This window comes from Dama dama, chromosome 12, assembly GCF_033118175.1.
Source record: "Dama dama isolate Ldn47 chromosome 12, ASM3311817v1, whole genome shotgun sequence".
NCBI lineage: Eukaryota > Metazoa > Chordata > Mammalia > Artiodactyla > Cervidae > Dama > Dama dama.
The window spans coordinates 76,147,501-76,166,836 of record NC_083692.1 but is presented as its reverse complement, the minus strand read 5'-3'; the positions used below and the strand labels follow the sequence as shown (position 1 = coordinate 76,166,836).

General features: G+C 40.3%; 1 gene segment (V, D, J or C); it reads right to left on the bottom strand.

The window, feature by feature from the left end:
• Positions 1-8,039: 8,039 nt before the first annotated feature.
• Positions 8,040-8,957, bottom strand: LOC133066918 (T cell receptor alpha variable 17-like). The segment is given in 2 exon segments: positions 8,040-8,494; positions 8,904-8,957. Coding segments are annotated over 2 exon segments (507 nt in total).
• Positions 8,958-19,336: the final 10,379 nt, after the last annotated feature.

The following is a 19,336-nucleotide window of genomic DNA, read 5'->3' as shown; positions in this document are numbered from 1 at the left end:
GGAACCGCATCTGAAGGAAGCCCCGCCCTCTGGTGGTGATCATGAGAATTGCACCACAGTCCGTTCTGACCTATTTTTCCTTATAATAGCTTGTGGGATTACATGCAGGAAAATGGGACAGTACCCTAAGAAGAAAGTCCTAAACATAAGCGTGCTTAGGCAAACTATCATTACTTCCATGATTTTTTGCATGGTACAGGTATCTCTAGCTTCGCAAGAAACCCCAGTTACAATTTCTAGATGGAATAGTCAGAGATTTCTTCCTTCAATGTGTCTCCAAGATACCCATGAATCAGAGAAGGATCCTCCTGAATGGAAAGTGATCCCTGCTCTACTCGAGTTCTTTACCTGAATTATCTCTGTTCATCCCCAAGACTCAGTCAACATGCCATGGAGGAAACTTTATCTACAGCAGGTCTCAAATAATGTGTGGTTGAATGATAAGGTTATTATTACATACCCTACCATCATAAAATGACACATTTGTAAAAATACTAAAAAAAAAAAAAAAATTACCATTACTTCTTTTTCACAGTTAAAGGTAGAGTTGACCTTACAACTAGAAAACTGGACAAGATACATGAAACAAATTTTGGACCTTGGACATCAGGTAGCACAAAGATAAGGAAGACAGATGAGATGAGGGCTAACACTGCCCAGCGTACTTCATGGAAGCAGCTTCCAGGCACCACTACTGGTGGGGTTTACCAAAACTGTCTCACTGTGGGATTGAGATGGAACCTCAAAATGTGTGGACCACTGGACAAGAAAGGAGAGATGTGGGCAAAAAGAGAGAGAGAGAGATGGGGCAAGGGGCTAGCATGTGGAGGGTGGAGATCCAAGGTGAATCTTAGGCTGAGTAATAATCTACAGTAAAAGAGAGAAACCTCAGGGAGTTTGGTAAACCTCCCTGAAAAGATCTTCTTTGGAGCCCCTGGACCATACTTGGATGATAGCACTTGTCACATTCTTGTTTTAATTCAACTAAGTATTTTTTTTTTTTTTGAAAGTCATTCTTTTGCAAGTGGTTGACCAGTTTTCCCAGCACCACTAGTTAAAGAGGTTGTCTCTTTTCCATTGTATATTCTTGCCTCCTTTGTCAAAGATAAGGTGTCCATAGGTATGTGGATTTATCTGTGGGCTTTCTATTTTGTTCCATGGATCTATATTTCTGTCTTTGTGCCAGTACCATACTGTCTTTATGACTGTGGCTTTGTAGTAGAGCCTGAAGTCAGGCAGGTTGATTCCTCCAGTTCCACTCTTCTTTCTCAAGATTGCTTTTGCTATTCAAGGTTTTTTGTATTTCCATACAAACTGTGAAATTATTTGTTCTAGTTCTGTGAAGAATATTGTTGGTAGCTTGATAGGGAGTGCATTGAATCTATAGATTGCTTTGGGTAGTATACTCATTTTCACAATATTGATTCTTCCAATCCATGAACATGGTATATTTCTCCATCTATTTGTGTCCTCTTTGATTTCTTTCATCAGTGTTTTATAGTTTTCTATGTATAGGTCTTTTGTTTCTTTAGGTAGATATACTCCTAAGTATTTCATTCTTTTTGTTGCAGTGGTGAATGGTATTGTTTCCTTAATTTCTCTTTCTGTTTTCTCATTGTTAGTGTATAGGAATGCAAGGGATTTCTGTGTGTTAATTTTATATCCTGCAACTTTACTATATTCATTGATTAGCTCTAGTAATTTTCTGGTAGAGTCTTTAGAAAATGAAGTTCAGATGCTTAATATATTAACCAGGCTTGCTTCATTTCAAAGGCACGTGTGTGGTGTTTATCAGGCTCCTGTGTATTTATTTTATTAGAGATTCAGGAACATCAGTGGGAAGAACTGTCTGCTCAGTGTCTGTCAGCTTGTTTGTCTAAGTTCCTGTGCAATTATTTGGGCAAGTAAAGTGAGCCCAGCAGAAGATATAACAAAGTCATTTCATAGCTGCTTCTTTTTCTAGGATTTACTTTATGGAAAGTATGGTTGTATTATGGTAAGAAGTCAAAACATTGTTCTTTGCTGACATTAACCATTTTAAGGCATGAAGACTTTGTGGCTGCAGTCAGATGTGAGGTTGCCTTACATGGGTTTTCAGGGCAGCGCTATCAATCCAGTAGCATTTGTGTGTTGTTTTTCAAATTTGGTTTGATGCACCTGAGATCAGGAACTTAATCTTATTAATCTCAGTGGCCAACTTCTCAAAATACACAGAACACTAGTTCAGGGCAAATGGTTTAAAAATACTTGAAAAATGAATGAATAAGTGACTGAGTGGACATGTCCAGGTGTACAATGATCTGTTTATGAAGTACAGTCTCTACAAGAAATAGTTCTCAGGCCCGCGGTATGATGAGCTTCTTCAGCAGCATGTCTAGGGTCTGAACACAGGGGCATTAGGTATTTCTCAAACTAAAGCACAGTTCTTCATGTAAGAGACCACTCTCATACTGACTATTTAAAAAATACTATAGCACTTTTATACATACAAAACTCAGGTTAAGTATAAATGTCTTCGGTTCACAGTTCTTAATCACTAAAGTGAAAGTCGTTTAGTCGAGTCTGACTCTTTGCGACCCCATGAACTATATGGGGCTCTCCAGGCCAGAATACTGAAGTGGGTAGCCTTTCCCTTCTCCAGGGATCTTCCCAATCCAGGGATCAAACCCAGATCCCGCATTGCAGGCGGATTCTTTACCAGTTGAGCCACAAGCAAAGCTCTAGAGTGGTATATGGAGTGGTAACCTATCCCTTCTCCAACGGATCTTCCCGATGTAGAAATCGAACCAGGGTCTCCTGCATTGCAGGCGGATTCTTTACCAACTGAGCTATCAGGGAAGCCCATGCATATAAAATATAAAGTTAATAAAATTCATATTAAAACATTAATGTGAGGAGTGATATTTTGATGAAACTAAAGAGGTGGTGAAAACTCATTAGTAGAAAGCTATAGATTGTGTCAGTCAACAATTCACCTGATTAAGATGATTTGGAGCTTAGTACACCATTTGCTGCTGCTGCTGCTAAGTCGCTTCAGTCATGTCCGACTCTGCACGATCCCATAGACGGCAGCCCACCAGGCTCCCCTATCCCAGGGATTCTCAAGGCAAGAACACTGGAGTAGGTTGCCATTTCCTTCTCTAATGCATGAAAGTGAAAAGTGAAAGTAAAGACGCTCAGTCGTGTCTGACACTTAGCGACCCCATGGACCACAGCCTACCAGGCTCCTCCATCCATGGGACTGTCCAGGCAAGAGTACTGGAGAGGGTTGCCATTGCCTTCTCCACATTGTTGTCTGAATTCCTGTGATTACTGATTTCCAGTATTTTTACTTCTATTCAAAAACATCCATTTAAGTCAGCATTATATAACTCTATTATTGAACAAAGCATCAAAAAATCAGCAATGAAAAAAATATTGTGCATTTACTGCTACTCTTTTTTCTACTGAATTCCATGTTGATACATTCAAACTTTTTAAATGTGTAAAAAATATTCTTAAAACTTTTATCCATTTAAAGACCTATGATGCTTTTATTTGTGAAGTGTCATTATTCCATTTGTCTTTAATTAGATTAAAAAAATGACATAACATGAAATCTTCAGAAAGACGGGGAGTATTCTAAATTGACCCAACAGATGATTAGAAATATGCCTTTATTATTTAATTTGTTGTCATCAAACAAAAAAATCCAAATTGAAAAATTCTAATGTAATTCCTACACCCTATAGGTTGGCAGACTTTTTTGTCCATAAAGGGTCAAATAGTAAATAGTTTAGGTTTTGAAGTCGTACAGTCTCTGCTACAACTATGCTGGTATAGCACAAAGTATCCATGGTCAATGCATAAATAAATGAGCATGGCTGTCTTCCAATGAAACTTTATTTACAAACATAAGTATCAAGCTACTTTGCCCTGTGGCTATCCTTTGCCAATCCCCACTATACTCCAAGAATTTATCCATAAACCTCTAAAGATTACTTTTTTCACTAAATATTATCATAGCTTTTTAAGGAGGCTTAAAATAAAGAACATATTAATGGATAGAAAAGAAGAAGGAAATTAAATGATGCTAATGCCAAAGATACTTCCCGGGTGGCTCAGTGGTAAAGAACCCACCTGTCAATGTAGGAGATGTGCATTCAATGCCTGGGTCAGGAAGATCCCCTGGAGGAGGAAATGGCAACCCACTCCAGTATTCTCACCTGGAAATCCAATGAAGAAAGGAGTCTTGCAGGCTGCAGTCCATGAGGTCACAAAGAGCTGGACACAACTTAGCAACTAAACAACAACAACAAATGCCTAAGATACAGTGATGCTGAGTTTTCAAGAATGAGAAACACAGATATGGACACTACCATTAAGGAGATCACAGAGTAGGACTGAAAATAGACCTTAAACAAATAATGAAAGAAATAAAAATAAATCACAAACCTGAAAATGCAGAGGTCTGTAATTCTAAAAATATCCACTAAGCTTTCCTTAGCTACTGACTCTTGGACAAGTATACAAGAATGAGTAGGCATTTACTATGTTTTTAACTCTTTTCGTGGAGAAGGAAATGGCAGCCCACTCCAGTATTCATGCCTGGAAAATCCCATGGACCGAGGAGCCTGGTGGGCTACAGTCCATGGAGTGGCAAAGAGTCAGACACGACTGAGCAACTTCTCTTCTAACTCTTTTGAAGTAAGGAAAACAATTTTTGGAAAAGAAAAAAAATTTAAAAATCACCTAAAATTTCTATGAATGGGTTACATAAGAGGAAAGTTGTGCCTTTGACAAACGTAGTATCAGTTCTGTTGAGAGAGAGGGAGAGACAGAGATGGGAATTAGGACACAATGAAATGAAGCTGGAGACACAGCTTTTCTTTATCCTCAGAGCAAATGCGGATCCAGGTGACTGACAGGCTAAAATTTGCACTCTGACAAAATCGCTCTCACCATGGTATAAGGGACTACATGGAAGAGTGATGGGGTGTGTCGAGTGTTGAACAAGAGACTAAGATGGATTTTTAATGAGGACTGTGGAGGTGAGTTGGCTTGTGGGGCTTGTGACATCTTCTAGAGGACTTTTAGGAAAGAAAGTCAACAGAGCTGGGAAGCAGACTGGAGACAGTATTTCAAAACTGAACATCACTAAACCAGCAAAAAAAACCCCTACATGAGTCTTAATATACCCCATATTGAGAGTACAGCAGAAACTGCTATTTGCCTATAGAATGCTCATTTTCTACTACTTTTAATAGAACTACAACTTTTTTTTCATTTTTATTTTATATTGGAGTACAGTTGATTGACAGTGTCATGTTAGTTTCAAGTGAGCAGTAAAGTGATTCAGTTACATAAACATGGACCTATTCTTTCTCAAACCTTTTCCCACTTAGTTATTACAGAACATGGAGCAGTCTTCCCTGTGCACTACAGTGGGTCCTTGTTGATTATACACTTTATTTTTTTTTATTTTTTTATTGGAGGATAATTACTTTATACTCTAGCAATGGTTTCTGCCATACATCAACATGAATCAGCCACAGGCATACACATGTCCCCTCCCTCTTAAACCTCACTCCCACCTCCCTCCCCCTTCCACCCCTCTAGGTTGTTAGAAGAGCACCAGCTTTGAGTTCCCTGCGTGATACAGCAAATTCCCGCTGGCTATCTGTTTTACATATAGTAATGTATATATTTCAGTACTACTCTCTCAAGTCTTCCCACCCTCTCCCTTCCTCACTGTGACCAAAAGTCTATTCTTTATGTCTGTGTCTCCTTTGCTGCCCTGCAAATAGTTTCATCATCACCACCTTTCTAGATTCCATATATATGCATTAATACATGATACTTGTCTTTCTCTTTCTGGCTTACTTCACCCTGTGCAATAGGCTTTAAGTTCATCCACCTCTTTAGACCTGACTCAAATGTGTTCCTTTTTATAGCTGAGTGATACTCCATTGTGCATATGTACCACAACTTCTTTACCCACTCATCTGTCAATGGACGTCTAGGTTGCTTCCTTGTCCTAGCTATTGTAAATAGTGCTTAAATAAACTGGGGTACATGTGTCTTTTTCAATTATGGTAGAACCAAAATTTTTTGTGAGTGACAGCATGCTGAGATTGAAAAGATCCTGATATCCCAACCTAGACAGCATATTAAAAAGCAGAGACAATACTTTGCCAACAAAGGTCCATATAGTGAAACCTATGATTTTTCCAGTAGTCATGTATGATGTGAGAGTTGGACCATGAAGAAAGCTGAGCACCGAAGAACTGATGCTTTTGAACTGTGGTGTTGGAGAAAACTCTTGAGAGTCTCTTGGACAGCAAGGAGATCAAACCAGTCAATCCTGAAGGAAATCAGTCCTGAATAGTCATTGGAAGGTTGATGCTAAAATTGAAGCTCCAATACTTTGGCCACCTGATGTGAAGAACTCATTCACTGGAAAAGACCCTGATGCTGGGAAAGATTGAAGGCGGAAGGAGAGGGGGATGACAGAGGATGAGATGGTTAGATGGCATCACAGGCTCAATGGACATCAATTTGAGCAAATTTTGGGAATTGGTGATGGACAAGGAAGCCTGGCATGCTGCAGTCCACAGGATCGCAAAGTGTCAGACACAACTGAGCGACTAAACTGAATTGAACTGAGAACAACAATTTTGTTGTGAGTGACAACATGCAGAGACTGAAAAAATCCTGATATCCCAGGCTCCTTTGCCAATGGAAGAAATGTGCAGACACGGACTAACACTCGTGAGTTTTTCGAAATGCAAGTAGGAGCTGCGGGGTGAAGCTTCTGAAAATGGTTGACATGGCCAGCATGTGCTCAGTTGCCTCTTGACGTTCTTCCTGGAAGGAGGATGAAATGGATAGACTTATTGCTGTTTTGGCAGAGTATATAAACCAAAGTGACAATTTAAGGACAAGAAACAGCCAGAAAGAAGACCCTTGATTCCTCACAAAATTATGAAGCTAGTATACCAGTCCTGGACTGCACATGGTACATGCGATAGAGCTTCTTTTTATGAGAGGGAAGTGAATTCCAGCTTGTTAAAAATGTTATCTGAGTTTTTTGTGATATGAAGCTGAACCAATATCTGATATAAATGATGTTCATTAAAAATACATCACTGCATCAGTCTGATTGAGTAAGCTCCTAATAACCCAGATCTTCAAAGGTTTTCTAGGTTATTCTGATATAGGTGATGGTGGTGGTTTAAGGTCTGGAATATGGGAACCACAGTCCTACCAACCTTTCCCCTGCCCTCCTACCTTTTCCACCAAGTGTCACATAAATACAAATGCCCTTTGTCCACAAACACATTTTCAGTAGCATCAAAACTGTTTCAAGAAAACTATTCTTACGAGGAACAAGAATACAGTGGATGGAAAACTGTTATATATGTGATAATAAACAGAAGTATCCACTTTCAAAAAACAATACTTTAGGGGCTGATAGAAGAAAACATACATCTCTCACTTGTAAGAGGAAAAATTCTGACTTTCGGATAAATTCCCATCTCTTTAATGGAGAAATTGAAGCTTAGAAATCATACAAATCATAAATGGCAGAATCAGATGCACATCTTTGTCTCTTTTACTCCAAAGACTGAGATCTTTGTGTCTATTATTACATAACATTTTCACTCCTCAGGTTTAAAGTGAAAAGTTTCATTGAAACAGTCCTAAATCCTTTTTATTTCTAATGCCTGATGAATCTACTGTTTCCATACAGGAATTAGAGACATACTAAAATCATCTCAGGCATCTTAAAGCCCTCCCTAGGTCTTGAGGGGGCTGCACATATAACAGATGAGCCCTTCTATACTGAGAAGTCCTTCTTCATCCTCCAGAGGTGACCTGGTTAAATTAGAACTTGAAGGGTCTTTAGGCTTATCCAGTGTAAATCCCTTGTTTAAACAGGAAACTGAAGGCTGCTACACCGATGATATGGCTAAAGACACAGCCAGGATGGGCAGAGCTGAATCTGGCATTTCAGTTTCCCGTTCTAAACCTCATGCCCTTTGCTATAGTCTGACACGCTACCGAAAATATCGAATCTGAGAGGAGCTCCCTTTCGTGTTGCTAGCCGTTTGCAGACTCTCCTTTGTGGGAAGACAAAACCACCAACTCTGCACACTGTTGAGGCTTCCGAGAGACAGCTCTGGCAGGTCTGTGCTGGGGCTGCGGGTGCGCGCTGAGCACTGTGGGTCTGCAGCACAGAGGTAAGTAGCCGCGTCCTCAGCCTGGGAAGCCGTGATGGACAAGGAACTGCTTTTGATGGAGTTGTCAAGTGTGAAGTGTAGTCTCCCACTATATTTCTGTCTCTCATTTGAACGCATTAAAATCAGATGAACAAAGCCTCGCCTTGAATCCTGTCTGTACCACTGTAAGGCAGTTATAGTAATACTTTTATAACTGCAGTTCATGGTGACATTTTCACCCTCCTGGATGCTCAGGGTCTGAAGATTCTGTTCTCCTTGCTGGCTATTCACCTCTAGGAAGAAACACAAGGACAGAGGCCGGGAGTCAGTCACTGCATTTTCACTCGCTAGTGTTTGCATTTCCTTCCATAATTTGAGGGTACATTTCCCAATTAACAAGCTTTCCTGGTGGCACAGTGGTAAAGAATCTGCCTCCAAAGCAGGAGATGTGGGTTTGATCCCTGGGTCAGGAAGATCTCCTGGAGCAGGGAATGGCAACCCACTCCAGTATTCTTGCCTGGAAAATTCCACGGACAGAGGAGCCTGGCGGGCTACAGTCCATTTGGTCACAAAGAGTTAGACAGGACTGAGTGACTAACACTTTCACTTTTCACTTTTCCCATTTAAAGAGATTTTGCCCCTCAGTCTTGTGGGCTCTGAACTTTGGTCACCCTCTTCCCATCACCAAGAGCCCCAACTCACTGGCCAGCTGAAGCCACAGAATCACTAAAGACAGAACCAGAAGCTTCTCCATTCTTCTTCTTTATGGGGGAGAAGATGCAGCTCTCGTCCTGAAATAAAGCCCGGTTCCTCAGTCTAGCTCTTTTCTTGGGTGTACTCATCCAGTCCCTCTGAGGCCCAGGGAGAGTCTCAGGTTTCTTACCCAGCCAATCAAAGGAAGCTTAATCTTCTGCTTTCAATACAAACATGCTGATTTCAAACAAAGTGAGTCTGAGGAGAGAGGCAATGCCATCTTGTGGGGGCAACATCATCCTGCAAAGAGAACCACTCAAGGAAGATGAAGTGTGTTAGGGCTGGGTCAGAGGAAATCGCAAAGCTGTTCTGTTATCTGCCTTTGTCGAACTCCAGTCCCAGCCTAGAGTGAGAACAGCTACAATCTTATGCACTAAAAACTCAATTAAGAAAGAACATTGATGCCCAGTATTTACAGAACACCTCTGAGGAGCACCGTTAGACTTCTTACAGTCACTTCTGATACCATGCCCTTCTTTTTTCCTAACTTGCCTAATGCTGGAATTAGATTGTGTATCAGTCAAGGTTCTTATTTATGAGTAACAGAAACTGACTCTGGCTGAATTAAATAGAAAAGGAATAAGTTAATTAATATTGGGTTTGCCTCAGAATCTCCAATACGGTCAGAGAACTGGACTCCAAAGCTATAGAGTCAGTCTACCAAACATTTAAGGAAGAGTTAACACTGATCCTTCTCAAACTACTCTCAAAAGTTGCAGAGATTGCAGAGGAAGGAACATCTCAGTGCAACCTGCTTCATCACTTTGGTCTCATGACTTCATTATCCAGCCTTGCTAGCAGTCTGAAAGTTATGCCTGAGCTCAAAAGCACTGATTTGCACTTACCAAGTTTGACCTCGCTAATGCTATTGCTCAGGGCCTAATCTGTCAATGACACAGACTCATACTGAGTCCCTGATGTGGTGTCATTCCCAGAGAGACTCCCCAGATGCCTGGTGATGACTGGATTACATTAGGTATCTCCTATGATGGAGACGGCTGAGCTTTGTTCTCACTGGAATAGACACTTATACCTGCTGTTGTACTCTGCCAGCGTCCTCCTCATAAACTCACAGGATGCCTAATTTCAGCAAGATATTCCCCACAGCATTTCTTCTGAGAAAGAAACGATTTTCACAGCAAAATATTACAGCCATGGACACACGCCCACAGGATTATTTTTCTTACCACATACCCTATCATCCAGAAATGGCTGACCTGATTAAATTTAGAATGGCTTATTGATTCTATGGGCTTCCCAAGTGGCACAGTGATAAAGGATCTACCTGCCAATGCAGGAGATGCAAGAAACACAGGTTTGAGCCCTGGGTCCATAAGATCCCCTGGGGTAGGAAATGGCAACCCCCTCCAGTATTCTTGCCTGAAAAATTCCAGGGACAGAGGAGCCTGGTGGACTATAGTCCAAGGGATCACAAAGGGGACTGAACAACTGAGCACTCTCACACACATTGATTCTGTAATAGCACCGGTTGAAAAGCAACTCTGAAAAGACGGCTTTCTGTCTCATTGGATGCAATGTATGCTTTACAGCAGAGATAAGTAATGGTGTTGTCTCCCCCATCGCCAGAATGCGTGATTCCAGAAATCAAGGAGGTGGCACTGGGAGTGGATCCTTCACTGTTATTTTCAGTAACTCACTAGCAAGATTTTTGCATGTAATGTTTGTAACTTTGAGTTGTATTAGTTCTCATTCTCTAAAAGAAATAATGCTTTCCCCAGGGAACACAGCAATGGTTTCACTGAACTGGAAGACAAGACTTCCATGTGGCTATTTGGGCTACATACATCTCACAACCAATGAATAGAAAATGAGGTTACTCTACTGACTAGGGTGGTTGATACCAATTACCAAGGAGAAATGGGGTTGTTGCTACATATCAAATAAAAAGAGGACTATGTCTGGAACCCAGGAGATTTACTAGGGGAGCCTCTTGGCACTTCCATGCCCAATACTAAAGGTCCTCTGCAGTCCTCTAGAGGTTAACAAATAAATTTGGACACCTACCTTAGCATCTGTTATTAAATAAATTCTAAATATAGATAATTAATATTTTAAGTAATAGCTATTTTTTGATAAATTTAGGATGGTCATGAATTTTCTAAGCATGAAAGCCAGAAAGAGTATAGGAAAATATTAGCAGATCAGACTTCACAGAAATTTAAGCTTCTGTATAGGTTTGTTAATGAAATGCTTAAGCATTACCATACCGAGTTATTTTCCATTCATCATCATTGATTCTGACCTTCCTCACACCAGGAATGGGCCCTTAGAATTTTAGATCTACAGTCTTTTTTTAAATAGTTCAGTAACAAAGTAACAAGCATTTGAACTAAAAAGAAGGCAATTCTAGAAAGGGTGTAGATTAAAAATGTTCCTGATCCCCTGTGTTTAGCCAAGGAGCTTTCTGTTGAAGCCAGCCAACGCTGTGCCAACAGAGCTCAAGTGAGTTCTTCCACTGGGGCTCGTAATAAATCTGGGGTCAGTAGCAAGGAACTTCAGGATGAAGAGCAGAAAACTATAGGTCGTAAAGAAAGCTTTGCATGCAGAGATCAGTGGACCTCTAAGGAAGATAGTTCTTTTGAGAAAGTCTTTTCTCTAGCCCCCAAAGAGCTGAGAAGGAAGTAGCAGATTGAGTCCCATCTGTCCTAAATGGAGAGGAGTACAACGAGATCGGAGAGCAAAGACATGTCTTTCTAGTTTTTCAGCAAGATACTGGCATTGCTGCTGAGACCAGTGCCCTCCTGCCTAAGACATTGCTGATTACAGGTACAGAAGTATCTAGACATTTCACTGTCATGACATTGCTTCCACTTAAAGTGCCCCAGCAATCAGACAGGTCAGAAAGGAGTAAAGAAAGGGAAAGGATACTTCAGAGAAAAATAAGGGCTTCATCTGGGGAAAATAAAGTCTAAAAAATGATCAGGGTCAGTGACCCAATTCCCCTAGCCAAAAATCAGGACACAAAGTTTTCAGTGATTGAGAATTCATTTACAAGGAAGCTCTCACAAAGAAGGAATATCTCACTGAATGCATTGCTTATTTATTGAATCCTCTTGAGGGAATAAGTGCAATTAAATAAAATTAGGAGAATTATGTAAACCTCAGACATAATTATCATGAAAAAAATACAGTGTCTCCAACAAGATTTTGATTGATGGAAGAGAAACAGGACATGTACATGATGACCACCTGACCTCAATTCCACCGCCCTTCTGCTCCAATCCAGCACTTTCCCCACGCACCTTGCAAGTGCATCTGACTGATTCTGCTCTGTGACTATGAAGTAGGGGCCACAATTCAAGTAACTGTCTCCTATTTCTTTCTCCCCAATCTCTCTTTTCTTTTCTCTCTTTTCTGTGCACTACTTCTCTTCTGTTTCATCTTCTCATCTCCTTTTTACCTTTTTTTTTTTTTTTTTTTTTGTCTCTGAAAGAAATGGATGTGTAATAGAAGGTAGAAATCATTGGAATAATTGTGAAATGACAGCAAGGCTCATATTTTAGAATTTTTAGTCATGAATATCAAAACTCTGCATAGGTAATGCATGTCTTTTCTTCTTGAACTTTTAGTTTTACCATGGCCCTAATCTGATGCTCAATTCTGATGGGGAATCATCTCTTTACACCACTCAAAGCAACAGATCTTCCTCACAGATGAGTATATGGAGATGCCCCACTTCCCCATCTGACTAGTTCAGAGGTTTTCCTAACTGCCAGAAACCCTCATTCTAATGTTCACCAAGATTCATCTCAAACCTTGAGAAAAAATTTCGTCACTCGGAGTAGCTTAGAGTGCCCCCTAGTGGTCTAAAATTGTTGGGTCAACTAGCTCATCAGCAGCCTCTAGCCCTCCATTCTCTCCTGAGGACCATCTAGAAATTATCAGGAACAAAAGAACTGTAGGCTTGGGTGGGGATTTTTTAAGTAAACTTATTCCTTCTTCAAAATGTCAGTTAATGGAAACTACTATCTTAAACTATTTTGTCAAATTGCATCTTCAAAGCTGAATGTGATTTTTCCAATCTATTTCAGAGTAAGTCCACAACAAATTATCAAAGGTTTTCTATGAGTGAGATCTTGTTCTAAGTCTTTAAAACTTAAAAACTGAATTCAGCTTTGTATACTTACAAGACGTTGCAACATAATAGGAAAGACAAGGACATGTGTGTGTGTGTGTGTGTCTTCATGTACAAAGTGGCACGTGAGATAGTACAAAATGAATCCAGAAATAAGGAGAGATTTCTTATAAGACAGAACAGTCAAACAAAAATTAATGAGAACAAAATCACCTTGTCCTTTTCCTGGAAATGATGGAAAGGAAAGTTATCAGAGGTTAAGTAGAGATATTGGGTTGGGAGTAGACTGAAGACTACTCTTTCTAGATGAAAATGAAAGAGTAGGAGATGGACAGACAGGGGGAAGTAATGTGGGAGATATGAGGTAAAGTGTTCTATTCTATTGTGCATTTCAAAATTTTAAAGGACATATAGATATATTATTAACCTATCTCTCCTCTCTATATGTAATAGTATACAGTTTGCAACTTCAGTTATGGAACTCCGTTATACATCCTGATGATCTATTGATGCTAACACCCCGCTTCATGATAATGAAGTCCCCTACATACGAACCTTCAAATTTCAAACTTTCAAAGATGCAAACATGCATTCTCATGTCCAGTCATGTAAGTTAGTTCACATATCTGGTGTAATTTTCAAGGTACTATAATTTTATTTTGTTTTTTTTATTTTTGTATTCATCTTTTATGTGTCATTTGCGTGAAAAGTATTATAAGCCTATTACAGTACAGTACCATATAACCAGCTGTGTTAGTAGGACAAAGCTAACTTTGTTGGACTTGCAAACAAATTGGAGTTGTGTACACACTCTCAGAATGGAACTCACTTGTATGTAGGGGGCCTAATGTAGAATAGGTTTGTAATACAGCTTTTGAACTCATTTTTCTGAGAAACACTTTGTATTTCTTTTTTCCAACTATTACCACTCTCAAGTGCTGCAATAAATGTTTCAAGCATGTCTCTGAGCAGAGGCCAGAATGAAGTGAGAGAGTAAGCTAGGTGGCTACTTGGAGGAAAAGCACTCAGGTCCAGGAAGAAGAGCTGTAGAAACCCCAGGGCAGGAAAGCAGGTATCAGGTCAGAGCAGCATCAAATATGGTGAAGGGGAGAGAGTGAGGAGGAGACAGTGCCTGACGGCAGAGAGGGGCAGGGAACCAGGTGGAACAGTCTTACAGGTTGTAGTAAGAATCTGCTTTTCATCTCAATGGATGAAAAACCACAGCAGAGTTGTGAGCACAGAAGCCACATGATCTGAGTTATGTTCTCAGAAGCTCACTCCCCCGGGTGGAGACCAGACTGAAGAGGGCAAGAAGGAAAGAAGAGAGATCAGGGAGGGTTGTTATTGCCACCCCCAGGCAAGAGATGAGAGTGGCTTGGATCAGGTAAGAGCAGAGTAGGGGGTGAAAAGTGATCAATTCTGGGCCTGCTTTGAAGAAAGAGCTAACTGACTTTCCTAACAGATCAAATGATGATATGAGAAAAATTGAGGAGATAAGGGCACCTTCAAGGTTTCTGACCAAGGTGATTAGAGAATTTCAGAGACAGAGCTGCCTTTTGCCTAAATGAGGATGAGTTCACAAAAAGCAGGTGGGAGGTCTGGAGGGTGAAGTAGCTGGAGTGGTGGAAATCAGGAGATCACCTGGAGATATACCAAGAAGAAGATGCCCAAATACGGATGTCAGATAGAACATTTAATATACAAGTTCAGAAATCAGAGGAACCATGTGGGTTTCATATATAAATGGTGATATTTAAATAGTTTTTAAAACCAAGAGAATGGATACAATTAGCTGGAAATAAATTGTTGGTAGAAAGTAAAGAGTTCTAAGAATAAAGTCTTGAGGCATTCTAATGTTTAGAGATCAGGGGGATGAAGGAAAAACCCTCAAAAGAGACTGAGAAGGAGCAACTGATAACAGGATGAGAACCAAGAAAGTGCTCTGGCTCTAAATCTAAACAAAGAATTTCAAGAAGGGAGTGTTCTATAATCTTAAAATGTCATCATTATTTGCTATGAAATTCGTATGTTGAAACTCTAATCCCCCAATGTCATTGCATTTGAAGGTGGGGTCTTTGAGATGAAATTAGGGTGAAGCCCTCACTGTGGGATTTGTGCCTTTATAAGAGATGCAAGACAGGCTGTTTCCCTCTCTGCTCTCCACGTGAAGATACAATAAGAGGTGAGCAGTCTGTAAACCACAGAAGGGATCTCACCAGCAATTCACCATGCTGGCACCCTGACCTCAGACTTCCAGCCTCCAGAATGGTGAGAAACAAATAAACCCATGTTGTTTATAATCCCCGGCATATTGTACTTTGGTCCAAACAAAGACACTGCTTCAAATAGTTAAAAATACTAGTTGGAACAATAAATGCATGTAAACACAAATATAAATAGGCAAATCCTCCTATTAAGTTACAGAGACAATCTGAATGATATTCAAATCTTGCTTAGGAGACATAAAAATAATGCCATGAAGTGAAATGTTAAAACTCTGTGATTGGGCTCCCTGCTGGACTCAGGTGGTTCAGCAAGCATCACATTCAAAAAAGGAAGGATGGATATGAGTGTCATAGCAGGTGGGGGATGGGGAGAGATTATTTCTCTGTTTGGTGCTAAAAGGGGAAGAGTAAATTAGATCAAAGACTTATACTTAACATCAGAATGGAACATGTAATGTTAATTATTTAATCAATGCAAATTAATAAAAAAAACAACGATTTTCTTTGTCAGTCAGAAAGTCTAAATATGACTTGGTCTCAGGTGAACAACTCTGATATTTGCTAAAGCCATGAAAAAAAAAATGACGTGGGCACCACATGTTTATGTGCAGAAAGGGAGAGTCCCATTCCAGTTGTCGATGGTCAGAACAGACAGGTATACTGCGCCAAATGAAGGGGACCTCACACTAAGGAGAATGTCAAGAGGCGTATCTGCAGAGAAACCTGAGCTACATTCTAGCAGTAAAGAAAATATAGCACACAAATAAATGATTCTGGAAAGAACTGTGAGAAAAAGAAGAGTACACTTACATAAACTCAATAAAGCTGAAAGGAGTGAAACCAGGAGAGCAGAAATGAGAAGAACTTCTGTAGGTACAGAGGACACGGCAGTAAACTGACACAGACACTCAACATAGCAAAGCAATTAGCATCCCATGCCGGTAGGAGAGAGGGTCTGTTCACGGGACACTCCTTCTGTGGTCTAATGATAAGATGCAACTCTAAAGGGAAAAGACTTCCCTACCCAACTTATTTTAGCATAGAGAACACTGAAACCTAGTGTTGAAAATATTAAGCAGAGAAATCTCAGCTGAAATGAAAGTCTGGTCAGCGGGGGTCCTTTTGACAAGGTCAAATCAACTTTCTTCTTTCTGAGCACTCCATTGACTTGTACCAGTTTGAAATAAATTCTCCCTTGTGCTTCTATTTACTTCTTGATCCTGTTGATAGATTTTCTTTCACATGTAAGACCAAATCATATGGTCAGTTTGAAATTCTATATGATTCAAAATATCTGATCAAATACATGTACTCTCCTCCTTTCTCACCAAACTTCCCACTGGGATGAAATTTACAAGTATAAATAGGATGATACCAAATCCATAATGTGAAAATAATAAAAAGATGAAAGATATGAACAGTTCCCATAAGACAAAAAGTAGATGCAAGCATTCTGATGGGTGAAACAGAGAGGGAGAAAGCACAGCCCAGAATGAACTATGAGAAGATTTTATTGGACATGCAAGTGAAGGAAACTTACTCCCTAGGAACCTATAGAGATTCTGGACTGAGAAAGGATAAGTGTGATGGAGGGCTGGAGGGACAGCACGTGGGGACCAATTGAAGGTCAATATGTGGAATACTTATACTAGTCTCCTTGCTACTGGACTTGTATGTGAGAAGCATAGGAGGCTACCCTGTAAGTGGGCACCTGATGTTCGCTAAAGTTGAAATAAAGCACCTGGAATACTATTTTTTCCTGTGAGTACTTAAGAGAGCTAAGCCACCTTCAAACTGATATTAGGTGGAAAGGAGAGGAAGAAACAAGTTAATAACCAGTTCCCTGCTCATTCATCCTAAAAAGAAGCCTGCCAAGTAACATGGTAAGTCCACATGGCCAGAATACTGGCCAAGAATCCCATTCAGGAAGAAATTTTGTGGAGAACAGGGACACGATCACATAAGAAGTCCATTCCACTACCCAGTTCTTCATTCTTAAATATAAACCAAGAACAAAGTAACACTAGTCATTAATAAGTACAGACGGTATCTCTTTCTATATCTTGAAGCACCAAGTCATCAACTGTGAATATGAGAGTCATTATACCTGGAACAAAAGTGATGGCAGAATGTCATGCTTTATGGTGTCGTATGGAAATGTGTATTTGGAGAATGACCAAAAGATCTAAGAGAATAATATAATGGTTCCTTGGTCACTACTCTCAAAAAATCTGGAGTCTTAGCTTTAAATAATAATTCTTTACATTTTTAAATTTTTCTCTTTTAAGTTCTTTACCGTACATTGTTTTAATTTTTCCAGATTGGTAAGAAATAGAAAGGGCTTCCTGGTGGCTCAGATGGTAAAGAATCCACCTGCAATTTGGGAGACCTGGGTTCAATCCCTGCAATTTAGGAGACCTTGGGAAGATCCCCTGGAGAAGGGAATGGCTACCCACTGCAGTACTCTGACCTGGAGAATTCCATGAGCAGAGGAGCCTAGCAGGCTACAGTTCATGGGGTCGCAAAGAGCTGGACACAACTGAGCAGCTAACACTTTGACTTTTTACTTTTCCCAATTAACTGGAAGATTCTGGCCTGGAGAACTCCATGGGTTGTATAGTCCATGAGGTCACAAAGAGTTGGACATGACTGAGTGACTCACTTTCACTTTCAAGAAATAGAGAAAGAAATTAACTTTTTAAATACAATAATTTTCAAGTCTACCATTTATTGAATGCACCCACATGACAAGAGAGTTCCATGCTAGTAGTAGACACTGCTGGTGCTCAACCTAAACCCCCCTTTCCAGGCCAGTGGACCCAATTCCCAGCTGCTGCAAGCATTGGCTATGCTTGGCTCATAGCTGCCCTCTTTCCCAGAAAACTGATCTACATCAATTAACATCACCTTTCTCCAGCAGAGTATACCCATGCTCCAATGAGTGCCTTATTCTAAGATCAGCTGTATGACCCCCTTGGCTCAAGGTGGGAGGGACCAATTCTGTGGGGCATTTCATGCTCCAGAGACCCCCATGAAGTCAGGCTGGATCAAGAGTTCAGCTCAGCCACATTCATTTTTACCCTCTTCCCCTCCCCACTTGCTTTTCTCAAAATAAGATGGGTGTCAGAAATCCCAACTTTGGCTTTGTTAAGGAAGTCAACCTAAGACAATATGCTACCTCTCTTAACCATAAACATATCCTGAAATATATATGAGTATAGCCTGAAATCAAGTCTCTCATTAGCAACAAAAGATAATCAGGCCAGCACCACAAACCAGGTTCTTTCCAGTGGCACCAGAAGACACACAAGTGGAAAGAGAATTGAAGTATCTTGAGCTCAATACATTTCATGCTCTTTCTCACTGCCTTTCAAGTGCTTTTTCCATGATTTGGAAATATTTCTGAGTCATAAGTTTCCAGACTGAGAATTTGAAGCAAATTCCAATTCGATTACATCCTTCTTTGCATGCTAAGTTGCTTCAGTTGTGTCTGATTCTGTGCAACCTCCTGGATTGTAGCCTTTTATACTTTTACATCCTTTTAGTCAGTGACTATGCGAACAAAACTGAGTAAAAATCTTAATTAGTCATTTCCAGCTTTTCCTGCTCTTTGGACTAAACAAACAATGTCATGTCTAACAGACCACGACTCCAGCTTTGTGACGACTATGACTTCTAATTTTTTCCCTGGATCTATTTGTTGTTGTTCAGTCACTCAGTCATGTCTGGCTCTTTGCAACCCCATGGACTGTAGCATACCAGGCTTCCCTGTCCTTCACCATCTCCTGGATCTTGCCAAAACTCTTGTCTATTGAGTGGTGATGTCATCTGACCATCTCGTCTTCTGCCATCCCTTTCTCCCCTGCCTTCAGTCTTTCCCAGCATCAGGGTCTTCCAATGAGTCAACTCTTTGCATCAGGTGACCAAAGTGTTGAAGCTTCAGCATCAGTCCTTCCAATGAATATTCAGGGTTAATTTCCTTTAGCATTGACTGGTTTAATCTCTTTGCAGTCCAAGGAACTCTCAAGAGTCTTCAACACCACAGTTCAAAAGCATCAATT